At 35.7% G+C, this 26,963-nt stretch overlaps 11 protein-coding genes across 11 annotated transcripts; 5 read left to right on the forward strand and 6 right to left on the reverse strand.

Moving 5' to 3' along the window:
* Nucleotides 1–357: 357 nt before the first annotated feature.
* LOC131806110 (histone H4) lies at nt 358–763 on the forward strand. The gene has a single exon (XM_059130025.1). The coding sequence runs from the start codon at nt 391–393 to the stop codon at nt 700–702; it is 312 nt and encodes a 103-aa protein (XP_058986008.1). The 5' UTR covers nt 358–390; the 3' UTR covers nt 703–763.
* A 1,769-nt stretch (nt 764–2,532) lies between these two features.
* On the reverse strand, nt 2,533–3,045 carry LOC131806108 (histone H2A). The gene has a single exon (XM_059130023.1). The coding sequence runs from the start codon at nt 3,009–3,011 to the stop codon at nt 2,637–2,639; it is 375 nt and encodes a 124-aa protein (XP_058986006.1). The 5' UTR covers nt 3,012–3,045; the 3' UTR covers nt 2,533–2,636.
* Nucleotides 3,046–3,281: 236 nt separating this feature from the next.
* Nucleotides 3,282–3,656, forward strand: LOC131806192 (histone H2B). Its single transcript, XM_059130150.1, has one exon. It carries the CDS (start codon nt 3,282–3,284, stop codon nt 3,654–3,656), a length of 375 nt encoding a protein of 124 aa, XP_058986133.1.
* A 731-nt stretch (nt 3,657–4,387) lies between these two features.
* LOC131806107 (histone H1-like) lies at nt 4,388–5,274 on the reverse strand. Its single transcript, XM_059130022.1, has one exon. The coding sequence runs from the start codon at nt 5,219–5,221 to the stop codon at nt 4,538–4,540; it is 684 nt and encodes a 227-aa protein (XP_058986005.1). The 5' UTR covers nt 5,222–5,274; the 3' UTR covers nt 4,388–4,537.
* Nucleotides 5,275–7,876: 2,602 nt separating this feature from the next.
* LOC131806111 (histone H4) lies at nt 7,877–8,283 on the forward strand. Its single transcript, XM_059130026.1, has one exon. The coding sequence runs from the start codon at nt 7,911–7,913 to the stop codon at nt 8,220–8,222; it is 312 nt and encodes a 103-aa protein (XP_058986009.1). The 5' UTR covers nt 7,877–7,910; the 3' UTR covers nt 8,223–8,283.
* Nucleotides 8,284–10,052: 1,769 nt separating this feature from the next.
* Nucleotides 10,053–10,565, reverse strand: LOC131806109 (histone H2A). The gene has a single exon (XM_059130024.1). The coding sequence runs from the start codon at nt 10,529–10,531 to the stop codon at nt 10,157–10,159; it is 375 nt and encodes a 124-aa protein (XP_058986007.1). The 5' UTR covers nt 10,532–10,565; the 3' UTR covers nt 10,053–10,156.
* A 1,342-nt stretch (nt 10,566–11,907) lies between these two features.
* Nucleotides 11,908–12,794, reverse strand: LOC131806106 (histone H1-like). The gene has a single exon (XM_059130020.1). The coding sequence runs from the start codon at nt 12,739–12,741 to the stop codon at nt 12,058–12,060; it is 684 nt and encodes a 227-aa protein (XP_058986003.1). The 5' UTR covers nt 12,742–12,794; the 3' UTR covers nt 11,908–12,057.
* An 8,069-nt stretch (nt 12,795–20,863) lies between these two features.
* On the forward strand, nt 20,864–21,270 carry LOC131806182 (histone H4). The gene has a single exon (XM_059130140.1). It carries the CDS (start codon nt 20,898–20,900, stop codon nt 21,207–21,209), a length of 312 nt encoding a protein of 103 aa, XP_058986123.1. The 5' UTR covers nt 20,864–20,897; the 3' UTR covers nt 21,210–21,270.
* A 1,769-nt stretch (nt 21,271–23,039) lies between these two features.
* LOC131806165 (histone H2A) lies at nt 23,040–23,552 on the reverse strand. The gene has a single exon (XM_059130116.1). The coding sequence runs from the start codon at nt 23,516–23,518 to the stop codon at nt 23,144–23,146; it is 375 nt and encodes a 124-aa protein (XP_058986099.1). The 5' UTR covers nt 23,519–23,552; the 3' UTR covers nt 23,040–23,143.
* Nucleotides 23,553–23,788: 236 nt separating this feature from the next.
* LOC131806193 (histone H2B) lies at nt 23,789–24,163 on the forward strand. Its single transcript, XM_059130151.1, has one exon. The coding sequence runs from the start codon at nt 23,789–23,791 to the stop codon at nt 24,161–24,163; it is 375 nt and encodes a 124-aa protein (XP_058986134.1).
* A 731-nt stretch (nt 24,164–24,894) lies between these two features.
* LOC131806114 (histone H1-like) lies at nt 24,895–25,781 on the reverse strand. The gene has a single exon (XM_059130031.1). It carries the CDS (start codon nt 25,726–25,728, stop codon nt 25,045–25,047), a length of 684 nt encoding a protein of 227 aa, XP_058986014.1. The 5' UTR covers nt 25,729–25,781; the 3' UTR covers nt 24,895–25,044.
* Between the last annotated feature and the right edge of the window lie 1,182 nt (nt 25,782–26,963).

Below are 26,963 nucleotides of genomic sequence, written 5' to 3' on the forward strand. Positions count from 1 at the left end.
TAGTAGTTTTAAGTACAATGAATTATAATTTTTGTTTGTTTTATTTATTTATTTTATTTGTTTTGTTTTTTAGTTTTTTTTAGGCTAGTTTATATATTTTAAATGCATTGCAAGTTTTTTTACCCATTTTTCTTGCAAAATATACTCCTTAATTGATTGACTTAGTCAATTTATATCCTAACTTTCAGAAGGGCTGGTCTACCTGTTACCTTATTATACTAATAGTTATATTCCTTGAAAAAGAAATTATTCTGCTAGGATTAGTTATAAAATAATAGTTTTTAAGAAAAATGTATAAATGAATTTTGGGAAACAATAAAGAACCCGGAAAAAAACATTAGTGCTCAAACTGTTCGTGAAGTGATAAGTGAAATAAACTAAAGTGAAAAAATGACTGGTCGTGGTAAAGGTGGTAAAGGCTTGGGAAAAGGTGGCGCTAAACGTCACAGGAAAGTGCTCCGTGATAACATCCAAGGTATTACCAAGCCAGCTATTAGACGTTTGGCTCGTCGTGGCGGTGTAAAACGTATCTCTGGCCTGATTTACGAAGAAACTCGTGGTGTTCTGAAGGTGTTTTTGGAAAACGTTATTCGTGATGCTGTCACCTACACCGAACATGCTAAGCGTAAAACCGTCACCGCTATGGATGTCGTATATGCTTTGAAGAGACAAGGCCGTACCTTGTACGGTTTCGGCGGTTAAACAAATTCTTGACGCAATTTGGAGAAATCTTTTTTTACAACAAAACAATCGGTCCTTTTCAGGACCACAAAATATATCAAAAAAGAGATACTTTCTTGTTGAAAACTATTTTTTAAATTAAAATAAATAAAAAATAAACACTTACCTTAGGAAATATAAGAATTTTATGTCAAAATTTCTAATAATTTTCTTTTTCAGCTTTCTCGTATTTTTTTTCTCACAATTCGTGAAAAATGTCTAAAAATCAAATAAAGAAAAAATATAAATACTTACTCGTTTCAATTTTCTCCAGAATATTTTCACCGAAAACCTTCTTTTACCGATGTCTCGTATTTTATTCCCGATCACAAACATGCCGTCGGCAACTCACATCGCTAAACACATTTAGTTCTTCTTCTTCTTCCTTTTCGTATTATATGAGTATAACATAGCGTCGCTTTATGTATGTATTGGTGCTGTTTAGTCAATATTACTAAAGAACAACCATGCTGTGGTAGCAAAGTAATTTCATTTTGACTTTTTTTAAACATTGTTGCATATTTTCTCAAAATTTTATTTTAAATTGTTAAAAATATTTAATAAATAGATCGTTGATTCATATTATTTTCAAAAATTTCATTAAAAATTTCTAAATTATTCACTTATAATTTCCTTTAAAATTGTATCGAAAATTAAAATCATTATTTTTTTTTTTTAATTAAAATCACTGAATTTTATTTAAAAATTCTTCATTAAATTAATTTTATTTTATTTTATTTATGTTAAATTTTCTTATTTAATTTTCAATTAATTTAATTTTTCATTAGATTATTTTTTAAAAATCACTTTTCCTTTTATTTAAAATTATTTAATTTATTTCCTTTTCATTAATTTAAAAAATTTTGATTTCATTTAAAGTATCTTTTATTTTCATAAAATCTATTTATTATTCGAAATTTCTTTAATTTATTTTCAAATATTTTCATTAAAATTTGCTTAAATTTTCATTAATTTTGCCTTAATTTTCTAAAATTTTCTTATTTTAATTTAATTTAATTATTAATTTACGTTATTTTATTTTTCTTTGTAATTATTTTCGTTAATTTTCATTTTACTATGTTACTTTTATTCTATTTTTTTGGTTCCAAATTTTTCATAGCACCACAATGCGCTTTTATTTTCATGTATGCGTCGATTTATTTCCACCAAAACACTACTTTGCCGCCAAAATTCCCTTGCAAATCGTCTACTTTATGCCTTCCCCAAGAATGCGCCGGGGTACGATTTTTTCACATAAAATTACTACCCAGCCAGCCAGCCACCACCAACTGCCACATGCTTCTTCTTCTACCTCATAGTATACATACTCATTTGGTGACGCCACGATCTCTCCTCTCTCGCGCTCGCTCTATTCCTGAAATCATAAGAGACAACAACAACGACAACACAAATATGCAACTGACAACGAAAAACAGTTATTTAGGGTCCCTTTTTTTATTCATCTTTTTTTAAGGGAATTCATTAATGTTAATTTATTTACATTAAAGTATTATAGAATTTTTTGAATTAATTTTAGGTAACATTAAATGTGTGACCCCCCCTTATCGTATTATTTAGATAAACTTAGAAAAATAAGACTTTATGCTAAGTATTTTTAATCTATAGACTTAAGAAATATTGTTAGTTAATAAGTTATTAAATAACTATGTGTAGAGAGCAGATGAAAAAAATAAACTTGAACTTGAACTTGAAAAACAGTTATTCTGCCAACGGCTAATACAAAATTATTGAGAATTTTTATTTTTTTCATACAAATGTAGCTTGACGCAATTTTCTTTCTCTTTTCAAATATTTTTTGTCGTCCTGAAAAGGACGGATTGGTTGATTTTTCTATGGAATCATACGATGGTCTGTATTCTTCTTCTTTTTCATTCCATAATACCTTTCGAAATAATTTAGGCTTTCTTTTCGGTCTTCTTGGGCAAGAGAACAGCTTGGATGTTTGGCAATACACCACCTTGGGCAATGGTAACGCCAGACAGCAATTTGTTCAATTCTTCGTCGTTACGGATGGCCAATTGCAAGTGACGGGGAATGATACGAGTCTTCTTGTTGTCACGGGCAGCATTGCCAGCCAATTCCAAGACTTCAGCAGCCAAATATTCCATGACAGCGGCTAAATAGACGGGAGCACCGGCACCAACACGCTCAGCATAGTTGCCTTTGCGCAACAGACGATGGATACGACCGACGGGGAATTGAAGACCAGCACGATTGGAACGGGACTTTGCCTTTCCCTTAACTTTGCCACCTTTACCACGACCAGACATTTTCACTTTATTTTAGTTTTAAACACTTCACTTAAGCACTGAAAAACACAAATGATAAAAATTTTCGGATCGAAACGTGCTATTTATACTTTTCTCACACACACATTTCTTCAATAATGGGGTGGTTTGCCTTGTGTGTGCCTGCTAGCTGTGACTACCTGAAATTCTTGTCGACTACAATCTACAAATTCTGTATAGCTGCCCGTTTTGGTTATCATTTGTGAACAGTGTTAAAAGTGTTTGTGTGATTCAAAAAAATAATAAGTGAAAATGCCTCCTAAAACCAGTGGTAAAGCAGCAAAGAAGGCCGGCAAAGCCCAAAAGAACATTACCAAGGGCGATAAGTCGAAGAGACGTACCAAGCGTAAGGAGAGTTACGCTATCTACATTTACAAAGTGTTGAAGCAAGTCCATCCCGACACCGGTATCTCCTCCAAGGCCATGAGCATCATGAACAGTTTCGTCAACGATATCTTCGAACGTATTGCCGCCGAAGCCTCTCGTTTGGCCCACTACAACAAGCGCTCGACCATCACCAGTCGGGAAATCCAGACCGCCGTCCGTCTATTGTTGCCCGGTGAATTGGCTAAGCACGCCGTCAGTGAAGGTACCAAGGCTGTTACTAAATACACCAGCTCCAAGTAAATGTCTTGATATTTTTCATTTTCATGCGTCGAAATACTACCTTAAAAGGCCCTTTTCAGGGCCACAAAAAACATTTCAAAAGAGATCATATTTTTGTTGAAGCTACAATTTATCATTATTTAGTAATAAACGAATAAAATTCCATAAGAAATATATTTTTCTCTATACAATGATTTTTCCATGCATTTAGCTAACTCGCATATGTGCCTATGTGTAACCTTTGCTTGCTTGCTTGTGCGATATGCTATAACAGCCATCGTCGTCGTGTATGTGTGCGTGTGTTAGTGGTGATTTGCCTTGCCGTCGTTGATCAACATCGAATGGGCATCATGTATGTGTGAGCATTTTGTTACAGCACAACGGCAAAGCAACGAAATATAAGGCTGAGGCAGAAATTTTCAAAGGAAAAAATATATTGATGGAAAATGTAAATATTTTGCCAAAATGTCATTTCTGGGTGAAATTTGTGAAATTTGAGAGAATATGAAAATGACAAAATTTTCAAAATTAAGTAGAAATTATAAAATTGACCAAATTATGGGGATTTTCGAGAATTATGACCTGTGGGTAATTAGGAAAAAATTTAAATATTTTATTATCTTTTATGACCTGGGTTAAAAAATAATCCAGTGGCGTCCTCGATTATATTGGCTCAATAAAATTACCTAATAAGAACAGTAATTAGCGAAAGTAATTTTTTTTCCCAAAATCAAACACGTGTACAAATTTACTTATTTATTTAGGTAACAAAAATATATACGATAACTGTTGAAAATATTTTTCTCTTTTTTAATTTAATTTGTAGCCCTGAAAAGGGCTGTTAGATAGTATGTTTTCGAATATCGAAAATATTGTGGAAAAAGTAATCTTTCTGGGAAAAATTACTTCTTGGCGGCGGTTTTCTTAGCAGCTGGCTTCTTTGCTGCTGCGGCCTTTTTGGGCTTAGCAGCTGCAGTTTTTGCCTTGGGTGCCTTTGGTTTAGTGGCAGATGCTTTGGCGGCGGTCTTTGCTGGTTTAGCTTTAACTGTACCGGTTTTCTTGGCAGCCTTTGCCTTTGTTTTGTCGGCCTTCTTCTTTTCAGCGGTCTTCTTGGCGGCAGAGGGTTTTTTGGCAGCTGCCTTCTTCTCACCAGCGGCCTTTTTAGGGGCGGCAGCCTTCTTCTTTTTGTCACCAGCGGCTGGGGCCTTCTTCTTCTTTTCAGCAGTCTTAGCTTTGGGTTCCTTAGAGGCCGAAGCAGACAATTTGAATGAACCAGAAGCACCCTTACCTTTAGTTTGGATCAATTTTCCACTGGCAACGGCACCTTTCAAGTACTTCTTGATGAAGGGGGCCAATTTTTGGGCATCTACTTTGTAGGTGCTGGCCAAGTATTTCTTGATGGCGGGCAATGATGAACCTCCACGTTCCTTCAGGGTCTTGATGGCGGCATCAACCATTTGCTGGGTTGGAGGGTGGGTAGGGGCAGCTGATGGCTTCTTTGCTTTGGCAGCGGCTTTTTTTGGTGCCTTTTTCTCAACAGCGGCAACTGGGGAGGCGGTGGCTTCAACAACGGCGGCGTCAGACATGGTTATTCACTGTTTGGTTTATATTTCACTGTTAACACAAATACACTCACAAATTTATGTGTACTATTATTTTTGTTAGCGGCGAGCTAAAGTGTAGGTACATCGAAAAGATGAGATGTGCATAGTAGTCAATTGGTAAATTTTTCGAAAGATTGTGTGGAAGCGTGTTTAATTTTTTACAAAAGTTTTCGGAGAAATTAAATTTTCCTGAAGAAGCTTTGATAATTTTCACTAAAAATGTTTTATACCTTTAAAGTATAGATTTCAGGCTATGTTTTAAAGAAAGTTTGGTGTAATTATCACTTGCCGTTTGTGAATTATAAACGTTTAACTTGGCAGATTATAAAAATGTAATCACAAATTTCCAACTAAAATTTAAAAAAATCAAATTTTTTACGAAAATTTAATTGAAAATTCTTTTTGAAAATGTAGCCTGATATGTTTACTTTAGGATCAAAGAAAAATATTGATGCAATTTCATATTTTACTATGTGAAAAAATTGAAATTATTATGTGGTCTATGACAGCAGAAATCCTCTTGTTGGCATAATTTCAATGAAGAAAAGTTTTTCTTGAAATAAATTTGAAAGCTCAAATCTTAATAAGTTTTATAAAAATTTCTTAAAAAACATTTCAGAATTTGTATATTTACATCAAAATATAACATTATTCACAAAAAGTCATAATTTACGGGGAAAAGTTACAAAATCCCCAGAATACTTCATACTACCAATGTACAGGCATTCACTGACAAACGGTTATGTATTTTCATTTTGCAATATTTTTTGTGAATTTTAACATAATTTGTTCTATAATTTATAAAAAATAGTATTAAAAGCCATTTTCTACGTTATTTTGTCAATTTTTTGTTAATTTTATAAAAAAATATTCCCAAAAAGAAATTCCTCTTTACAGGCAAATATCAACTAGAACACTTAGAAATGTCATGAAATTAATTGCGTTTTACAAAAATGATTTTCGATCAACTTCAAAGGTAGATATTATTGGAATTCCTTTTTATAATACTTTTAATTATATTTTACATCAAAATTCTGAACAAATCAATTATTTTCTTCTTCAATTTTTGAAAATAATAAATTATTACCAATTTCTCTAAATACATCGGGCATAAATAATTTTGTAATTCCATATGGAGAAAATTCATATTTAAATGTCTTAAAATGCGTATAAAACAATTCAAAATTTTGCTGAAAATGAAAAAAACATATTTCATACATCATTCCTGAAAAAAATTAAATAGGAGGGCAACATTTTAGCTGGAAATTTTTAAAATTCACATGAAATAATTCGTAGAAATTGAAGGCAGAGAATTTTTCCCGTTAAATTGAATAGTCCACAACAGAAAAAAATGATCGAAGGGGAATAAAATGAGAGAAATAGACAAATGTCGCGCCAAAAATCATAAAGAGAGCAATTTTTTGTTTAACGGGAAAAGGAAAAAAACAAAATGGACAAAAAAAATCCCGTTAGCAAAATGTATGTGGTGGTTGTTTTTATGAGTCATTGCATTTTTTTTCGAAGAGGGAGTACAAAAATGATAATAATTTTGCAAATTAAAGGAAAATATCAAAATGGATAATTCAAAAAATTCAAATAAAATTCAAAAAATAAAATATTCGATCAAAATAAAATAAAAAATTAAATAAAAAAATAAAGTGTCGAAAAATCATCAACGAAAAAAAAAAAACAACATCAAAAAATATATCTTTATTATAAAAAATGTTAATTGTTGAAAAATAATCATAGCCCTAAATTATTTTTATTTATTTCAAAAAAATACTAAAAATTGTAGATTGAGTAAAAATATCTCTTTTTTGTAAAATATTTGTGGTCCTGAAAAGGACCGATTGTTTTGTTGTAAAATTGTTGCTTTTAAAACGTCAAGAATTTAAGCACGTTCTCCACGAATACGTCTGGCCAATTGGATATCCTTAGGCATGATGGTGACACGCTTAGCATGGATGGCGCACAAGTTAGTATCTTCGAAAAGACCAACCAAGTAGGCTTCACTGGCTTCTTGCAAGGCCATAACAGCAGAGCTCTGGAAACGCAAGTCAGTTTTGAAATCTTGAGCGATTTCACGAACCAAACGTTGGAAGGGCAATTTGCGGATCAACAATTCAGTACTCTTCTGGTAACGACGGATTTCACGCAAAGCAACTGTACCAGGACGGAAACGATGAGGCTTCTTAACACCGCCGGTGGCTGGGGCACTCTTACGGGCAGCTTTGGTAGCTAGTTGTTTACGGGGAGCCTTTCCACCGGTCGATTTACGGGCAGTTTGCTTAGTACGAGCCATTTTTCACTTGAATTTTTTTCACTTCACTAGAGATATGCACACAAACACGGTAGACACTGTAATAACGTTGCCATCGCCACGAAAACGAGTATTTATAGAAAATTGTGCTGTTAGCATCAACTTTCGGGGTTGATATGTTAGTGAATTCTTACCTATCCGTATACCAAATGTACACGCACACACAAGAGAGAACATACAATACTAACGGCAAATGTACACACACACATATAACTGTACATACTTTACTTGTGCGTTAAATGGTTGGAGAGAGCCTCAAATTTTGTATAAATACGAGCGGAATCGCCGGAAAAAAACATTAGTGCTCAAACTGTTCGTGAAGTGATAAGTGAAATAAACTAAAGTGAAAAAATGACTGGTCGTGGTAAAGGTGGTAAAGGCTTGGGAAAAGGTGGCGCTAAACGTCACAGGAAAGTGCTCCGTGATAACATCCAAGGTATTACCAAGCCAGCTATTAGACGTTTGGCTCGTCGTGGCGGTGTAAAACGTATCTCTGGCCTGATTTACGAAGAAACTCGTGGTGTTCTGAAGGTGTTTTTGGAAAACGTTATTCGTGATGCTGTCACCTACACCGAACATGCTAAGCGTAAAACCGTCACCGCTATGGATGTCGTATATGCTTTGAAGAGACAAGGCCGTACCTTGTACGGTTTCGGCGGTTAAACAAATTCTTGACGCAATTTGGAGAAATCTTTTTTTACAACAAAACAATCGGTCCTTTTCAGGACCACAAAATATATCAAAAAAGAGATACTTTCTTGTTGAAAACTATTTTTTAAATTAAAATAAATAAAAAATAAACACTTACCTTAGGAAATATAAGAATTTTATGTCAAAATTTCTAATAATTTTCTTTTTCAGCTTTCTCGTATTTTTTTTCTCACAATTCGTGAAAAATGTCTAAAAATCAAATAAAGAAAAAATATAAATACTTACTCGTTTCAATTTTCTCCAGAATATTTTCACCGAAAACCTTCTTTTACCGATGTCTCGTATTTTATTCCCGATCACAAACATGCCGTCGGCAACTCACATCGCTAAACACATTTAGTTCTTCTTCTTCTTCCTTTTCGTATTATATGAGTATAACATAGCGTCGCTTTATGTATGTATTGGTGCTGTTTAGTCAATATTACTAAAGAACAACCATGCTGTGGTAGCAAAGTAATTTCATTTTGACTTTTTTTAAACATTGTTGCATATTTTCTCAAAATTTTATTTTAAATTGTTAAAAATATTTAATAAATAGATCGTTGATTCATATTATTTTCAAAAATTTCATTAAAAATTTCTAAATTATTCACTTATAATTTCCTTTAAAATTGTATCGAAAATTAAAATCATTATTTTTTTTTTTTAATTAAAATCACTGAATTTTATTTAAAAATTCTTCATTAAATTAATTTTATTTTATTTTATTTATGTTAAATTTTCTTATTTAATTTTCAATTAATTTAATTTTTCATTAGATTATTTTTTAAAAATCACTTTTCCTTTTATTTAAAATTATTTAATTTATTTCCTTTTCATTAATTTAAAAAATTTTGATTTCATTTAAAGTATCTTTTATTTTCATAAAATCTATTTATTATTCGAAATTTCTTTAATTTATTTTCAAATATTTTCATTAAAATTTGCTTAAATTTTCATTAATTTTGCCTTAATTTTCTAAAATTTTCTTATTTTAATTTAATTTAATTATTAATTTACGTTATTTTATTTTTCTTTGTAATTATTTTCGTTAATTTTCATTTTACTATGTTACTTTTATTCTATTTTTTTGGTTCCAAATTTTTCATAGCACCACAATGCGCTTTTATTTTCATGTATGCGTCGATTTATTTCCACCAAAACACTACTTTGCCGCCAAAATTCCCTTGCAAATCGTCTACTTTATGCCTTCCCCAAGAATGCGCCGGGGTACGATTTTTTCACATAAAATTACTACCCAGCCAGCCAGCCACCACCAACTGCCACATGCTTCTTCTTCTACCTCATAGTATACATACTCATTTGGTGACGCCACGATCTCTCCTCTCTCGCGCTCGCTCTATTCCTGAAATCATAAGAGACAACAACAACGACAACACAAATATGCAACTGACAACGAAAAACAGTTATTTAGGGTCCCTTTTTTTATTCATCTTTTTTTAAGGGAATTCATTAATGTTAATTTATTTACATTAAAGTATTATAGAATTTTTTGAATTAATTTTAGGTAACATTAAATGTGTGACCCCCCCTTATCGTATTATTTAGATAAACTTAGAAAAATAAGACTTTATGCTAAGTATTTTTAATCTATAGACTTAAGAAATATTGTTAGTTAATAAGTTATTAAATAACTATGTGTAGAGAGCAGATGAAAAAAATAAACTTGAACTTGAACTTGAAAAACAGTTATTCTGCCAACGGCTAATACAAAATTATTGAGAATTTTTATTTTTTTCATACAAATGTAGCTTGACGCAATTTTCTTTCTCTTTTCAAATATTTTTTGTCGTCCTGAAAAGGACGGATTGGTTGATTTTTCTATGGAATCATACGATGGTCTGTATTCTTCTTCTTTTTCATTCCATAATACCTTTCGAAATAATTTAGGCTTTCTTTTCGGTCTTCTTGGGCAAGAGAACAGCTTGGATGTTTGGCAATACACCACCTTGGGCAATGGTAACGCCAGACAGCAATTTGTTCAATTCTTCGTCGTTACGGATGGCCAATTGCAAGTGACGGGGAATGATACGAGTCTTCTTGTTGTCACGGGCAGCATTGCCAGCCAATTCCAAGACTTCAGCAGCCAAATATTCCATGACAGCGGCTAAATAGACGGGAGCACCGGCACCAACACGCTCAGCATAGTTGCCTTTGCGCAACAGACGATGGATACGACCGACGGGGAATTGAAGACCAGCACGATTGGAACGGGACTTTGCCTTTCCCTTAACTTTGCCACCTTTACCACGACCAGACATTTTCACTTTATTTTAGTTTTAAACACTTCACTTAAGCACTGAAAAACACAAATGATAAAAATTTTCGGATCGAAACGTGCTATTTATACTTTTCTCACACACACATTTCTTCAATAATGGGGTGGTTTGCCTTGTGTGTGCCTGCTAGCTGTGACTACCTGAAATTCTTGTCGACTACAATCTACAAATTCTGTATAGCTGCCCGTTTTGGTTATCATTTGTGAACAGTGTTAAAAGTGTTTGTGTGATTCAAAAAAATAATAAGTGAAAATGCCTCCTAAAACCAGTGGTAAAGCAGCAAAGAAGGCCGGCAAAGCCCAAAAGAACATTACCAAGGGCGATAAGTCGAAGAGACGTACCAAGCGTAAGGAGAGTTACGCTATCTACATTTACAAAGTGTTGAAGCAAGTCCATCCCGACACCGGTATCTCCTCCAAGGCCATGAGCATCATGAACAGTTTCGTCAACGATATCTTCGAACGTATTGCCGCCGAAGCCTCTCGTTTGGCCCACTACAACAAGCGCTCGACCATCACCAGTCGGGAAATCCAGACCGCCGTCCGTCTATTGTTGCCCGGTGAATTGGCTAAGCACGCCGTCAGTGAAGGTACCAAGGCTGTTACTAAATACACCAGCTCCAAGTAAATGTCTTGATATTTTTCATTTTCATGCGTCGAAATACTACCTTAAAAGGCCCTTTTCAGGGCCACAAAAAACATTTCAAAAGAGATCATATTTTTGTTGAAGCTACAATTTATCATTATTTAGTAATAAACGAATAAAATTCCATAAGAAATATATTTTTCTCTATACAATGATTTTTCCATGCATTTAGCTAACTCGCATATGTGCCTATGTGTAACCTTTGCTTGCTTGCTTGTGCGATATGCTATAACAGCCATCGTCGTCGTGTATGTGTGCGTGTGTTAGTGGTGATTTGCCTTGCCGTCGTTGATCAACATCGAATGGGCATCATGTATGTGTGAGCATTTTGTTACAGCACAACGGCAAAGCAACGAAATATAAGGCTGAGGCAGAAATTTTCAAAGGAAAAAATATATTGATGGAAAATGTAAATATTTTGCCAAAATGTCATTTCTGGGTGAAATTTGTGAAATTTGAGAGAATATGAAAATGACAAAATTTTCAAAATTAAGTAGAAATTATAAAATTGACCAAATTATGGGGATTTTCGAGAATTATGACCTGTGGGTAATTAGGAAAAAATTTAAATATTTTATTATCTTTTATGACCTGGGTTAAAAAATAATCCAGTGGCGTCCTCGATTATATTGGCTCAATAAAATTACCTAATAAGAACAGTAATTAGCGAAAGTAATTTTTTTTCCCAAAATCAAACACGTGTACAAATTTACTTATTTATTTAGGTAACAAAAATATATACGATAACTGTTGAAAATATTTTTCTCTTTTTTAATTTAATTTGTAGCCCTGAAAAGGGCTGTTAGATAGTATGTTTTCGAATATCGAAAATATTGTGGAAAAAGTAATCTTTCTGGGAAAAATTACTTCTTGGCGGCGGTTTTCTTAGCAGCTGGCTTCTTTGCTGCTGCGGCCTTTTTGGGCTTAGCAGCTGCAGTTTTTGCCTTGGGTGCCTTTGGTTTAGTGGCAGATGCTTTGGCGGCGGTCTTTGCTGGTTTAGCTTTAACTGTACCGGTTTTCTTGGCAGCCTTTGCCTTTGTTTTGTCGGCCTTCTTCTTTTCAGCGGTCTTCTTGGCGGCAGAGGGTTTTTTGGCAGCTGCCTTCTTCTCACCAGCGGCCTTTTTAGGGGCGGCAGCCTTCTTCTTTTTGTCACCAGCGGCTGGGGCCTTCTTCTTCTTTTCAGCAGTCTTAGCTTTGGGTTCCTTAGAGGCCGAAGCAGACAATTTGAATGAACCAGAAGCACCCTTACCTTTAGTTTGGATCAATTTTCCACTGGCAACGGCACCTTTCAAGTACTTCTTGATGAAGGGGGCCAATTTTTGGGCATCTACTTTGTAGGTGCTGGCCAAGTATTTCTTGATGGCGGGCAATGATGAACCTCCACGTTCCTTCAGGGTCTTGATGGCGGCATCAACCATTTGCTGGGTTGGAGGGTGGGTAGGGGCAGCTGATGGCTTCTTTGCTTTGGCAGCGGCTTTTTTTGGTGCCTTTTTCTCAACAGCGGCAACTGGGGAGGCGGTGGCTTCAACAACGGCGGCGTCAGACATGGTTATTCACTGTTTGGTTTATATTTCACTGTTAACACAAATACACTCACAAATTTATGTGTACTATTATTTTTGTTAGCGGCGAGCTAAAGTGTAGGTACATCGAAAAGATGAGATGTGCATAGTAGTCAATTGGTAAATTTTTCGAAAGATTGTGTGGAAGCGTGTTTAATTTTTTACAAAAGTTTTCGGAGAAATTAAATTTTCCTGAAGAAGCTTTGATAATTTTCACTAAAAATGTTTTATACCTTTAAAGTATAGATTTCAGGCTATGTTTTAAAGAAAGTTTGGTGTAATTATCACTTGCCGTTTGTGAATTATAAACGTTTAACTTGGCAGATTATAAAAATGTAATCACAAATTTCCAACTAAAATTTAAAAAAATCAAATTTTTTACGAAAATTTAATTGAAAATTCTTTTTGAAAATGTAGCCTGATATGTTTACTTTAGGATCAAAGAAAAATATTGATGCAATTTCATATTTTACTATGTGAAAAAATTGAAATTATTATGTGGTCTATGACAGCAGAAATCCTCTTGTTGGCATAATTTCAATGAAGAAAAGTTTTTCTTGAAATAAATTTGAAAGCTCAAATCTTAATAAGTTTTATAAAAATTTCTTAAAAAACATTTCAGAATTTGTATATTTACATCAAAATATAACATTATTCACAAAAAGTCATAATTTACGGGGAAAAGTTACAAAATCCCCAGAATACTTCATACTACCAATGTACAGGCATTCACTGACAAACGGTTATGTATTTTCATTTTGCAATATTTTTTGTGAATTTTAACATAATTTGTTCTATAATTTATAAAAAATAGTATTAAAAGCCATTTTCTACGTTATTTTGTCAATTTTTTGTTAATTTTATAAAAAAATATTCCCAAAAAGAAATTCCTCTTTACAGGCAAATATCAACTAGAACACTTAGAAATGTCATGAAATTAATTGCGTTTTACAAAAATGATTTTCGATCAACTTCAAAGGTAGATATTATTGGAATTCCTTTTTATAATACTTTTAATTATATTTTACATCAAAATTCTGAACAAATCAATTATTTTCTTCTTCAATTTTTGAAAATAATAAATTATTACCAATTTCTCTAAATACATCGGGCATAAATAATTTTGTAATTCCATATGGAGAAAATTCATATTTAAATGTCTTAAAATGCGTATAAAACAATTCAAAATTTTGCTGAAAATGAAAAAAACATATTTCATACATCATTCCTGAAAAAAATTAAATAGGAGGGCAACATTTTAGCTGGAAATTTTTAAAATTCACATGAAATAATTCGTAGAAATTGAAGGCAGAGAATTTTTCCCGTTAAATTGAATAGTCCACAACAGAAAAAAATGATCGAAGGGGAATAAAATGAGAGAAATAGACAAATGTCGCGCCAAAAATCATAAAGAGAGCAATTTTTTGTTTAACGGGAAAAGGAAAAAAACAAAATGGACAAAAAAAATCCCGTTAGCAAAATGTATGTGGTGGTTGTTTTTATGAGTCATTGCATTTTTTTTCGAAGAGGGAGTACAAAAATGATAATAATTTTGCAAATTAAAGGAAAATATCAAAATGGATAATTCAAAAAATTCAAATAAAATTCAAAAAATAAAATATTCGATCAAAATAAAATAAAAAAATTAAATAAAAAAATAAAGTGTCGAAAAATCATCAACGAAAAAAAAAAAACAACATCAAAAAATATATCTTTATTATAAAAAATGTTAATTGTTGAAAAATAATCATAGCCCTAAATTATTTTTATTTATTTCAAAAAAATACTAAAAATTGTAGATTGAGTAAAAATATCTCTTTTTTGTAAAATATTTGTGGTCCTGAAAAGGACCGATTGTTTTGTTGTAAAATTGTTGCTTTTAAAACGTCAAGAATTTAAGCACGTTCTCCACGAATACGTCTGGCCAATTGGATATCCTTAGGCATGATGGTGACACGCTTAGCATGGATGGCGCACAAGTTAGTATCTTCGAAAAGACCAACCAAGTAGGCTTCACTGGCTTCTTGCAAGGCCATAACAGCAGAGCTCTGGAAACGCAAGTCAGTTTTGAAATCTTGAGCGATTTCACGAACCAAACGTTGGAAGGGCAATTTGCGGATCAACAATTCAGTACTCTTCTGGTAACGACGGATTTCACGCAAAGCAACTGTACCAGGACGGAAACGATGAGGCTTCTTAACACCGCCGGTGGCTGGGGCACTCTTACGGGCAGCTTTGGTAGCTAGTTGTTTACGGGGAGCCTTTCCACCGGTCGATTTACGGGCAGTTTGCTTAGTACGAGCCATTTTTCACTTGAATTTTTTTCACTTCACTAGAGATATGCACACAAACAATTTCAATTTTCAATTTTGCCTATGGCCATATTTATTTGGTAGATAATCTTACGAACTAACAGGAATGGCTTACTGTGCTAAAAAACTTAACTATATATAGCTATTCGCTATCTACTACTATTTACATAAAAATACGCTATGCTCTTGGCATCTAGCAACTATATACTTTAAATAAAAAAGGAAAAAACTTAAAAACATATATGCCCCAAAAATTCCAAAATTAAAAATCGGGCGAAATCAGCTAATTTTAAAATTTAAAACTAAAACGTAAATCTAAAACTTAAATCTAATACTTAAAGCTAGTTTCTACAAACTACTATTTACAATATATACAATATTTACATTTACTGTGTACTATTGTACACAGTATCTTCTACATCAAGGGTGTTGTAACGTCGATGGTAGAAACGAAGCTCACCATCGACGTACAACAGCCCTTCCTCATTCATCCTTTTCAAGGCACCCGGGGGCAGGTACCTTACAGTCCTCAGTGCATCCGCGTCCAGGGTGCATCTCAGAGCGTTCTCCACAGTACTGTTGTTCAGTCCGTCCGTCTTGTCTAAGAATTCCAGTGCTCCTGAGACCAGGACCCTGTCAATTCTTTCCCCACCTGCCCTGTCATATATGGCCCTATTAGAGGTCCTCCTGACAGTTCCATCCTGACTAAATGTTAGTTCTCTCATGCCTAAACATGAAGTCAGGACACTACGCTCCCACCTCCTAAGCCTCTCCATCTGGTTGGATGAGATGCCAAACCAGACCGGAAAAGCGTAGGCAACAATAGGTCGCATTATTTGCCGATATAACAGCAACTTAACTTCGGGAGTTAAGCCATCCCGCATCTTCATCAGCCCTTGATAGCTGAAGAAGACCTTTCTCGCTCTGTCCAGGATAAAATCTAAATGTGCCTTGAAGTCAAAATTCTTTTGAAAAATGACCCCAAGATATTTTATCCTGTCCTTTATTTCCACAATATGAGGTCCAACTTTCACGACCGGATGGTACCTTGTGAAATTTGGACGAACATATCGAGTATTCCCGGTAAATACAATTGCCGAACATTTGTCCCCATTTAGCTTGAGGCCCCATATGGTAAAGAACCTATATAAGACCTCAAGATAAATGTTCAGACGTGCTTCCGCTGTACGAAGTAATGGGGCCGTATACGCCACAAGCACATCATCGGCGTATGATAATGCTAACCCTCCACGTGGAGGTGTAGGCATGTCACTGACATAGATGTTAAACAACATCGGCCCTAGGAGGGAGCCCTGGGGCACGCCAGTCAGTACAGGTCTGCGACTAGATAGTCGTTCACCTACCCTAACTCTGAAATACCTATCAGACAGGAAACTTCCTACTAACCTAACAGTTTGGTGATCAAATCCAAACCGTTGCATTTTAAACAATAAACCTTGATGCCATACGGTATCAAAGGCTTTAGAAAAATCAAGTCCAACTGCAATAGTGCCATCCCTATTGTTGAGACCTGAAACCACATAGGATGAGAGAGCAGTTAGGGCATGGACAGTGGATAGGCCTGCCCTAAACCCGAACTGATTGTCCTTCAACACCCTTTTATCCTCTACGAGTTTATTTAATCTTTCCAAAATGAAAGACTCGAAGAGTTTACCGAAGGCCGATAAAAGTGATATCGGCCTATAGCTGCTACATTGTCCCAGAGGTGAACCCCTCTTAAATATGGGAACCAACATAGCCTCTTTCCATGCCCTGGGAAAATAGCCCAGGTTCAGACAGTGATTAAATAACACTGCCAGGAACGTGAAAATAACCTCTCCCGCCTTTTTTAAGGCGGTATCGGGTATTCTGTCCAAACCGCAGGATTTACGTGCTGGCCTACGGGCAATTGCCCTACCCACACAACCGGCGCGAAGAAAACCACCCTCGTTCCAACGAGTGGCGTTTTCAACAATAGCCCCATCTGCAGTAAATGTATCGCCGAAATTTACCATGGGGGACCGATCGCTGATCCCCTCGGTAGCTCGATTAACTGAGCTACGGAGGGCATCATGTTCCCCAGGAAACCGATTAACTGGTCCTCCTGAGAAATTAGCACTCGGTCCTCCCATGGCCGGCGAAACACCCTGCACATGGTCTGCCAAGGCTTCTGCCTTTTCACCGTCGTCCGTAATAAGTCGACCTGTATTGTCCACTAACTGACTTACAGGTTCTCTAGTATCCAGTCCTGCTGCCCTTTTGACTTTGTCAAAAGTTTTCCCATCAACTCTTATTCTCCCTAAATAATCTTTGAGTCTATCTTGTTCGAAAATTCGAACAGAGTCCTCAATTATGCGATCCAGATTTCTGATATCGGCTCTAAGAGCAGGAAATCTATCTGGATCACCAGATCTACGGAGAGTGCGGCATAGCCTGCGACGCTCACGTATAAAGCCCAAAATTCTCGGAGGAAGATCTCCAAGAGTTTTAGGCCTGACTCTCTGTTTAGGTACAGAGGTCTCTATAGCATTGCGGAAAATCTCACCTAGATTTTCCACACACCTATCTACCTCATCTATTGAAGCATTTCTGTTAGATGGTAGCGTGCACTCATCTAGCCCTAATCTAAGCTGACGCCTAAATCGTCCTACATTCATGCGATTGAAGTTCAGAAATTTCTGTCCTTCATGTCTCGCCAAACCCCCCAAATTTAATTGAATTTGAATCGCCCTGTGATCCGATTCAAAATCAAATGCCATAGAAATATTTCCGCCGCCAACCAGAGGGAGTCCTGGTGTACGCAGAAATAAATCTAGATATGAGGCAGATGTCGCATTCTCCCTAGTCGGAATATCCGACCTTATTACGTCAAAGTCTAGACAGTCCTGTAAAAGTCTGTCTAAAGCTAGTCCACTACAGTTTCTCACATTACCTCCCCACGAAGTGTGCTTCGCGTTTAGGTCGGTTCCGATCAAAACTTCCCCAAAGTTATATAGGTCAAAAACCTGCAAAATGTCTTCGGATCGTAGTGTCACATTGGGTGCGAGGTACATTGAGACAAAAGCTACAGTGGAGCCATCGTCCTTCCATACCCTCACCGCACAGGATTCTATATGTCCGGTTGAGAGTGGTATTCGATCACAGCGAATACCATCTCGAATAGCAACCGCGGTACCACCCCCGCGTTGCGCCCCCTCACGATGTTGGAGAAAAACCCTATATCCATCTAAACAAAAATTATGAGAAGGGTTGAGCTTATGCTCAGCCAAAAGGAGTACATCCGGCCTCCTCTCCTCAACTAACAACTTCAAATAGTGTCTCTTTGATAATGAAATCAAAGAGTTCACATTAACAAAAACTACTTTAAAACTGGACATTTCCAGCAATGCATAGCAACCAGGCAGACATAGCTGCGTCAATACCTGATGAAGCCATAATTTTTTGGAAGATAGGACCAAATGTCCTAGCCTTCTCGCATTTTTGAGAAAAGTCAGTTCCAAAGAACTGGACAATGTTCTCAGATTGTGAAATTACCTCTTTTTGGGGAGGTCGATTGCTAGAACGTGGACCGTTACTAGCTGGGGCTTGTTGAGGGGCCGATTTTGCACGGCCACCTGCGACACCAGCATATGTCATGGTGGAGCCAATGGCAGCAATTCGTAAAGAACGTGCCTCATTTTTGGCCTGGATGTCGGCCTTGGCTTTAGCCTTGCGGGCTAAGATTGCCAGACGGAAGGGACAATCCTTAGCCGAAGCAGGATGTCCGTATTTTCCGCAGTTGACACAGTAGCAGGGCTGTGCCACTTTTTTCACTACCTCCCCGGTACTTGGGTCAGTGTATTCGATAAGAGTGTCTTGTCCCTTGGGAGGGACAGGACACTCTTTAGGACCATGTTCTCCATTGCACTTGTTACAGCGCTTTGGCATCGTACAATTGGTCGCGATATGATCGTGACCTTGGCAATTGTAGCATTGCTGCATGCCACTACCTTTATCCTTACGGATCTTGACATTGCAGTCAAATATCATTTTGAGGTTATACAACCCCAAAATGTCCGAACTTTTGCTTACACGCAAAAGCCACAAGCGGTAGGAAATGTTGGTCAAACCAACAATTTCAACATTTAGGCCTGATTTGGTAGTGAGGAACTCACTTACCGCCTCAGGCGAATATTCCTTAGTTAAGCCCTCTATGACAAGCATATGAGGACGTAACTCCTTGGGGGTGTGGGTATAAAATTTATACCCACGCTCTGTCAAGATTTGCTTGACAAAATTAAATGCGTTGAGGCCTTTGACCTTCAGCGCCAAAACGGACGGACGGACTAAGGTTATGGAGAACTCACCTGAACGCAGATGTTGTCTCAGGACGCCTGCCACCTCAGATACTCCAGCTCCGAAAATCTTAAAAGCTGGCATGTTTTTGCCAGCATTTGCCTTCTCAGGTGTCTGCTTCATAGGGCCGGGAGCAGCAGACTTCTTCTTTGTTGCGGGATCAGCAGCAGCAGGAACAGCAGCGGGAACAGCAACAGCAGCAGCAGTCTTGTTATCAACCACCAAGGGGGTAGTTTTGGGTGGTTGAACCTTCTCCGTGACTTCCTTCAGTACGTACCGTACTTTGGGGACAGCACCTTTGGAGGTCTTCTTCTTTTCAGTCTCTGACGGAACGACCTCCATTTCATCATCCGCCATACCGAGGTCTACGGCTGCCTCGGTAGCCACTACGGTCTCCTTGCTGGAGGGGCCAATCTTAGCGCATTTGGCTAGCGCTTGGTTGGCAGCAGCCAGCTCTGCTGCCATACGGCTCCTTTCTTGCTCTAAGTGAGCAATTCGGGCTTCAAGCTGGCGTATTGTAGCTTCCAGCTTCACGTTATCGTAGGCAGAATTGCCTACGTTGCAATGGCAGCGTTTTTTACGTGGCTGCCTAACCACATCGGAGCTAATAGATTGGCCCCCGTCGCTCGTTGCACCATCAGATGCGCAACCATCCATTTTTTTGGGTATATTTGCCATTTTTGGCTTGACAAATATACCCTCTGCTTCAATTTTTATGCCGGTAGGGTTGACTTTTACCGGCATAACCGCCTGCTTTTCTGCCATTTTATCTATGGCAAAAATCGCGCCTCTTTCACTTTTGACGGCGTTGAAAATATTCGCCGTCGACTTTGGGGTGCTGACGGTTTTGGGGTTTCCCGCCAGCACTGTTGATTTTTGGTCTTCACCAACCACCACTGCTCGTTCTCTAGTGTTTGTGCCTTATAATCAGCAAAATTCCAATTTTGCTGCCTTCTATGGGCTTCTCAACTTTTTGAGAGACCCAAACCAAATTTTGCCTTATGAAACCACCACCACAGCACAGTAACAGCCACTGCAATCCACCACCACAGCACAGCAAACGCCACTACGACCAACCACCAAAACCACAATGAACACCACTATGATTAACCACCAATATACACGAATTAACACTGCCGAAGAGATGTTATTTCACGAACTGCACACAAACACGGTAGACACTGTAATAACGTTGCCATCGCCACGAAAACGAGTATTTATAGAAAATTGTGCTGTTAGCATCAACTTTCGGGGTTGATATGTTAGTGAATTCTTACCTATCCGTATACCAAATGTACACGCACACACAAGAGAGAACATACAATACTAACGGCAAATGTACACACACACATATAACTGTACATACTTTACTTGTGCGTTAAATGGTTGGAGAGAGCCTCAAATTTTGTATAAATACGAGCGGAATCGCCGGAAAAAAACATTAGTGCTCAAACTGTTCGTGAAGTGATAAGTGAAATAAACTAAAGTGAAAAAATGACTGGTCGTGGTAAAGGTGGTAAAGGCTTGGGAAAAGGTGGCGCTAAACGTCACAGGAAAGTGCTCCGTGATAACATCCAAGGTATTACCAAGCCAGCTATTAGACGTTTGGCTCGTCGTGGCGGTGTAAAACGTATCTCTGGCCTGATTTACGAAGAAACTCGTGGTGTTCTGAAGGTGTTTTTGGAAAACGTTATTCGTGATGCTGTCACCTACACCGAACATGCTAAGCGTAAAACCGTCACCGCTATGGATGTCGTATATGCTTTGAAGAGACAAGGCCGTACCTTGTACGGTTTCGGCGGTTAAACAAATTCTTGACGCAATTTGGAGAAATCTTTTTTTACAACAAAACAATCGGTCCTTTTCAGGACCACAAAATATATCAAAAAAGAGATACTTTCTTGTTGAAAACTATTTTTTAAATTAAAATAAATAAAAAATAAACACTTACCTTAGGAAATATAAGAATTTTATGTCAAAATTTCTAATAATTTTCTTTTTCAGCTTTCTCGTATTTTTTTTCTCACAATTCGTGAAAAATGTCTAAAAATCAAATAAAGAAAAAATATAAATACTTACTCGTTTCAATTTTCTCCAGAATATTTTCACCGAAAACCTTCTTTTACCGATGTCTCGTATTTTATTCCCGATCACAAACATGCCGTCGGCAACTCACATCGCTAAACACATTTAGTTCTTCTTCTTCTTCCTTTTCGTATTATATGAGTATAACATAGCGTCGCTTTATGTATGTATTGGTGCTGTTTAGTCAATATTACTAAAGAACAACCATGCTGTGGTAGCAAAGTAATTTCATTTTGACTTTTTTTAAACATTGTTGCATATTTTCTCAAAATTTTATTTTAAATTGTTAAAAATATTTAATAAATAGATCGTTGATTCATATTATTTTCAAAAATTTCATTAAAAATTTCTAAATTATTCACTTATAATTTCCTTTAAAATTGTATCGAAAATTAAAATCATTATTTTTTTTTTTTAATTAAAATCACTGAATTTTATTTAAAAATTCTTCATTAAATTAATTTTATTTTATTTTATTTATGTTAAATTTTCTTATTTAATTTTCAATTAATTTAATTTTTCATTAGATTATTTTTTAAAAATCACTTTTCCTTTTATTTAAAATTATTTAATTTATTTCCTTTTCATTAATTTAAAAAATTTTGATTTCATTTAAAGTATCTTTTATTTTCATAAAATCTATTTATTATTCGAAATTTCTTTAATTTATTTTCAAATATTTTCATTAAAATTTGCTTAAATTTTCATTAATTTTGCCTTAATTTTCTAAAATTTTCTTATTTTAATTTAATTTAATTATTAATTTACGTTATTTTATTTTTCTTTGTAATTATTTTCGTTAATTTTCATTTTACTATGTTACTTTTATTCTATTTTTTTGGTTCCAAATTTTTCATAGCACCACAATGCGCTTTTATTTTCATGTATGCGTCGATTTATTTCCACCAAAACACTACTTTGCCGCCAAAATTCCCTTGCAAATCGTCTACTTTATGCCTTCCCCAAGAATGCGCCGGGGTACGATTTTTTCACATAAAATTACTACCCAGCCAGCCAGCCACCACCAACTGCCACATGCTTCTTCTTCTACCTCATAGTATACATACTCATTTGGTGACGCCACGATCTCTCCTCTCTCGCGCTCGCTCTATTCCTGAAATCATAAGAGACAACAACAACGACAACACAAATATGCAACTGACAACGAAAAACAGTTATTTAGGGTCCCTTTTTTTATTCATCTTTTTTTAAGGGAATTCATTAATGTTAATTTATTTACATTAAAGTATTATAGAATTTTTTGAATTAATTTTAGGTAACATTAAATGTGTGACCCCCCCTTATCGTATTATTTAGATAAACTTAGAAAAATAAGACTTTATGCTAAGTATTTTTAATCTATAGACTTAAGAAATATTGTTAGTTAATAAGTTATTAAATAACTATGTGTAGAGAGCAGATGAAAAAAATAAACTTGAACTTGAACTTGAAAAACAGTTATTCTGCCAACGGCTAATACAAAATTATTGAGAATTTTTATTTTTTTCATACAAATGTAGCTTGACGCAATTTTCTTTCTCTTTTCAAATATTTTTTGTCGTCCTGAAAAGGACGGATTGGTTGATTTTTCTATGGAATCATACGATGGTCTGTATTCTTCTTCTTTTTCATTCCATAATACCTTTCGAAATAATTTAGGCTTTCTTTTCGGTCTTCTTGGGCAAGAGAACAGCTTGGATGTTTGGCAATACACCACCTTGGGCAATGGTAACGCCAGACAGCAATTTGTTCAATTCTTCGTCGTTACGGATGGCCAATTGCAAGTGACGGGGAATGATACGAGTCTTCTTGTTGTCACGGGCAGCATTGCCAGCCAATTCCAAGACTTCAGCAGCCAAATATTCCATGACAGCGGCTAAATAGACGGGAGCACCGGCACCAACACGCTCAGCATAGTTGCCTTTGCGCAACAGACGATGGATACGACCGACGGGGAATTGAAGACCAGCACGATTGGAACGGGACTTTGCCTTTCCCTTAACTTTGCCACCTTTACCACGACCAGACATTTTCACTTTATTTTAGTTTTAAACACTTCACTTAAGCACTGAAAAACACAAATGATAAAAATTTTCGGATCGAAACGTGCTATTTATACTTTTCTCACACACACATTTCTTCAATAATGGGGTGGTTTGCCTTGTGTGTGCCTGCTAGCTGTGACTACCTGAAATTCTTGTCGACTACAATCTACAAATTCTGTATAGCTGCCCGTTTTGGTTATCATTTGTGAACAGTGTTAAAAGTGTTTGTGTGATTCAAAAAAATAATAAGTGAAAATGCCTCCTAAAACCAGTGGTAAAGCAGCAAAGAAGGCCGGCAAAGCCCAAAAGAACATTACCAAGGGCGATAAGTCGAAGAGACGTACCAAGCGTAAGGAGAGTTACGCTATCTACATTTACAAAGTGTTGAAGCAAGTCCATCCCGACACCGGTATCTCCTCCAAGGCCATGAGCATCATGAACAGTTTCGTCAACGATATCTTCGAACGTATTGCCGCCGAAGCCTCTCGTTTGGCCCACTACAACAAGCGCTCGACCATCACCAGTCGGGAAATCCAGACCGCCGTCCGTCTATTGTTGCCCGGTGAATTGGCTAAGCACGCCGTCAGTGAAGGTACCAAGGCTGTTACTAAATACACCAGCTCCAAGTAAATGTCTTGATATTTTTCATTTTCATGCGTCGAAATACTACCTTAAAAGGCCCTTTTCAGGGCCACAAAAAACATTTCAAAAGAGATCATATTTTTGTTGAAGCTACAATTTATCATTATTTAGTAATAAACGAATAAAATTCCATAAGAAATATATTTTTCTCTATACAATGATTTTTCCATGCATTTAGCTAACTCGCATATGTGCCTATGTGTAACCTTTGCTTGCTTGCTTGTGCGATATGCTATAACAGCCATCGTCGTCGTGTATGTGTGCGTGTGTTAGTGGTGATTTGCCTTGCCGTCGTTGATCAACATCGAATGGGCATCATGTATGTGTGAGCATTTTGTTACAGCACAACGGCAAAGCAACGAAATATAAGGCTGAGGCAGAAATTTTCAAAGGAAAAAATATATTGATGGAAAATGTAAATATTTTGCCAAAATGTCATTTCTGGGTGAAATTTGTGAAATTTGAGAGAATATGAAAATGACAAAATTTTCAAAATTAAGTAGAAATTATAAAATTGACCAAATTATGGGGATTTTCGAGAATTATGACCTGTGGGTAATTAGGAAAAAATTTAAATATTTTATTATCTTTTATGACCTGGGTTAAAAAATAATCCAGTGGCGTCCTCGATTATATTGGCTCAATAAAATTACCTAATAAGAACAGTAATTAGCGAAAGTAATTTTTTTTCCCAAAATCAAACACGTGTACAAATTTACTTATTTATTTAGGTAACAAAAATATATACGATAACTGTTGAAAATATTTTTCTCTTTTTTAATTTAATTTGTAGCCCTGAAAAGGGCTGTTAGATAGTATGTTTTCGAATATCGAAAATATTGTGGAAAAAGTAATCTTTCTGGGAAAAATTACTTCTTGGCGGCGGTTTTCTTAGCAGCTGGCTTCTTTGCTGCTGCGGCCTTTTTGGGCTTAGCAGCTGCAGTTTTTGCCTTGGGTGCCTTTGGTTTAGTGGCAGATGCTTTGGCGGCGGTCTTTGCTGGTTTAGCTTTAACTGTACCGGTTTTCTTGGCAGCCTTTGCCTTTGTTTTGTCGGCCTTCTTCTTTTCAGCGGTCTTCTTGGCGGCAGAGGGTTTTTTGGCAGCTGCCTTCTTCTCACCAGCGGCCTTTTTAGGGGCGGCAGCCTTCTTCTTTTTGTCACCAGCGGCTGGGGCCTTCTTCTTCTTTTCAGCAGTCTTAGCTTTGGGTTCCTTAGAGGCCGAAGCAGACAATTTGAATGAACCAGAAGCACCCTTACCTTTAGTTTGGATCAATTTTCCACTGGCAACGGCACCTTTCAAGTACTTCTTGATGAAGGGGGCCAATTTTTGGGCATCTACTTTGTAGGTGCTGGCCAAGTATTTCTTGATGGCGGGCAATGATGAACCTCCACGTTCCTTCAGGGTCTTGATGGCGGCATCAACCATTTGCTGGGTTGGAGGGTGGGTAGGGGCAGCTGATGGCTTCTTTGCTTTGGCAGCGGCTTTTTTTGGTGCCTTTTTCTCAACAGCGGCAACTGGGGAGGCGGTGGCTTCAACAACGGCGGCGTCAGACATGGTTATTCACTGTTTGGTTTATATTTCACTGTTAACACAAATACACTCACAAATTTATGTGTACTATTATTTTTGTTAGCGGCGAGCTAAAGTGTAGGTACATCGAAAAGATGAGATGTGCATAGTAGTCAATTGGTAAATTTTTCGAAAGATTGTGTGGAAGCGTGTTTAATTTTTTACAAAAGTTTTCGGAGAAATTAAATTTTCCTGAAGAAGCTTTGATAATTTTCACTAAAAATGTTTTATACCTTTAAAGTATAGATTTCAGGCTATGTTTTAAAGAAAGTTTGGTGTAATTATCACTTGCCGTTTGTGAATTATAAACGTTTAACTTGGCAGATTATAAAAATGTAATCACAAATTTCCAACTAAAATTTAAAAAAATCAAATTTTTTACGAAAATTTAATTGAAAATTCTTTTTGAAAATGTAGCCTGATATGTTTACTTTAGGATCAAAGAAAAATATTGATGCAATTTCATATTTTACTATGTGAAAAAATTGAAATTATTATGTGGTCTATGACAGCAGAAATCCTCTTGTTGGCATAATTTCAATGAAGAAAAGTTTTTCTTGAAATAAATTTGAAAGCTCAAATCTTAATAAGTTTTATAAAAATTTCTTAAAAAACATTTCAGAATTTGTATATTTACATCAAAATATAACATTATTCACAAAAAGTCATAATTTACGGGGAAAAGTTACAAAATCCCCAGAATACTTCATACTACCAATGTACAGGCATTCACTGACAAACGGTTATGTATTTTCATTTTGCAATATTTTTTGTGAATTTTAACATAATTTGTTCTATAATTTATAAAAAATAGTATTAAAAGCCATTTTCTACGTTATTTTGTCAATTTTTTGTTAATTTTATAAAAAAATATTCCCAAAAAGAAATTCCTCTTTACAGGCAAATATCAACTAGAACACTTAGAAATGTCATGAAATTAATTGCGTTTTACAAAAATGATTTTCGATCAACTTCAAAGGTAGATATTATTGGAATTCCTTTTTATAATACTTTTAATTATATTTTACATCAAAATTCTGAACAAATCAATTATTTTCTTCTTCAATTTTTGAAAATAATAAATTATTACCAATTTCTCTAAATACATCGGGCATAAATAATTTTGTAATTCCATATGGAGAAAATTCATATTTAAATGTCTTAAAATGCGTATAAAACAATTCAAAATTTTGCTGAAAATGAAAAAAACATATTTCATA

The sequence above is a fragment of the Musca domestica genome, unplaced genomic scaffold (genome assembly GCF_030504385.1).
Source record: "Musca domestica strain aabys unplaced genomic scaffold, Musca_domestica.polishedcontigs.V.1.1 7, whole genome shotgun sequence".
Taxonomy (NCBI): Eukaryota; Metazoa; Arthropoda; class Insecta; order Diptera; family Muscidae; genus Musca; species Musca domestica.

Bases quoted from the DNA above. Each gene is read 5' to 3' on its own strand.
- LOC131806111 (XM_059130026.1), top strand. From the start codon at position 7,911: ATGACTGGTCGTGGTAAAGGTGGTAAAGGCTTGGGAAAAGGTGGCGCT.
- LOC131806106 (XM_059130020.1), bottom strand. From the start codon at position 12,741: ATGTCTGACGCCGCCGTTGTTGAAGCCACCGCCTCCCCAGTTGCCGCT.
- LOC131806110 (XM_059130025.1), top strand. From the start codon at position 391: ATGACTGGTCGTGGTAAAGGTGGTAAAGGCTTGGGAAAAGGTGGCGCT.
- LOC131806108 (XM_059130023.1), bottom strand. From the start codon at position 3,011: ATGTCTGGTCGTGGTAAAGGTGGCAAAGTTAAGGGAAAGGCAAAGTCC.
- LOC131806165 (XM_059130116.1), bottom strand. From the start codon at position 23,518: ATGTCTGGTCGTGGTAAAGGTGGCAAAGTTAAGGGAAAGGCAAAGTCC.
- LOC131806193 (XM_059130151.1), top strand. From the start codon at position 23,789: ATGCCTCCTAAAACCAGTGGTAAAGCAGCAAAGAAGGCCGGCAAAGCC.
- LOC131806192 (XM_059130150.1), top strand. From the start codon at position 3,282: ATGCCTCCTAAAACCAGTGGTAAAGCAGCAAAGAAGGCCGGCAAAGCC.
- LOC131806107 (XM_059130022.1), bottom strand. From the start codon at position 5,221: ATGTCTGACGCCGCCGTTGTTGAAGCCACCGCCTCCCCAGTTGCCGCT.
- LOC131806182 (XM_059130140.1), top strand. From the start codon at position 20,898: ATGACTGGTCGTGGTAAAGGTGGTAAAGGCTTGGGAAAAGGTGGCGCT.
- LOC131806114 (XM_059130031.1), bottom strand. From the start codon at position 25,728: ATGTCTGACGCCGCCGTTGTTGAAGCCACCGCCTCCCCAGTTGCCGCT.
- LOC131806109 (XM_059130024.1), bottom strand. From the start codon at position 10,531: ATGTCTGGTCGTGGTAAAGGTGGCAAAGTTAAGGGAAAGGCAAAGTCC.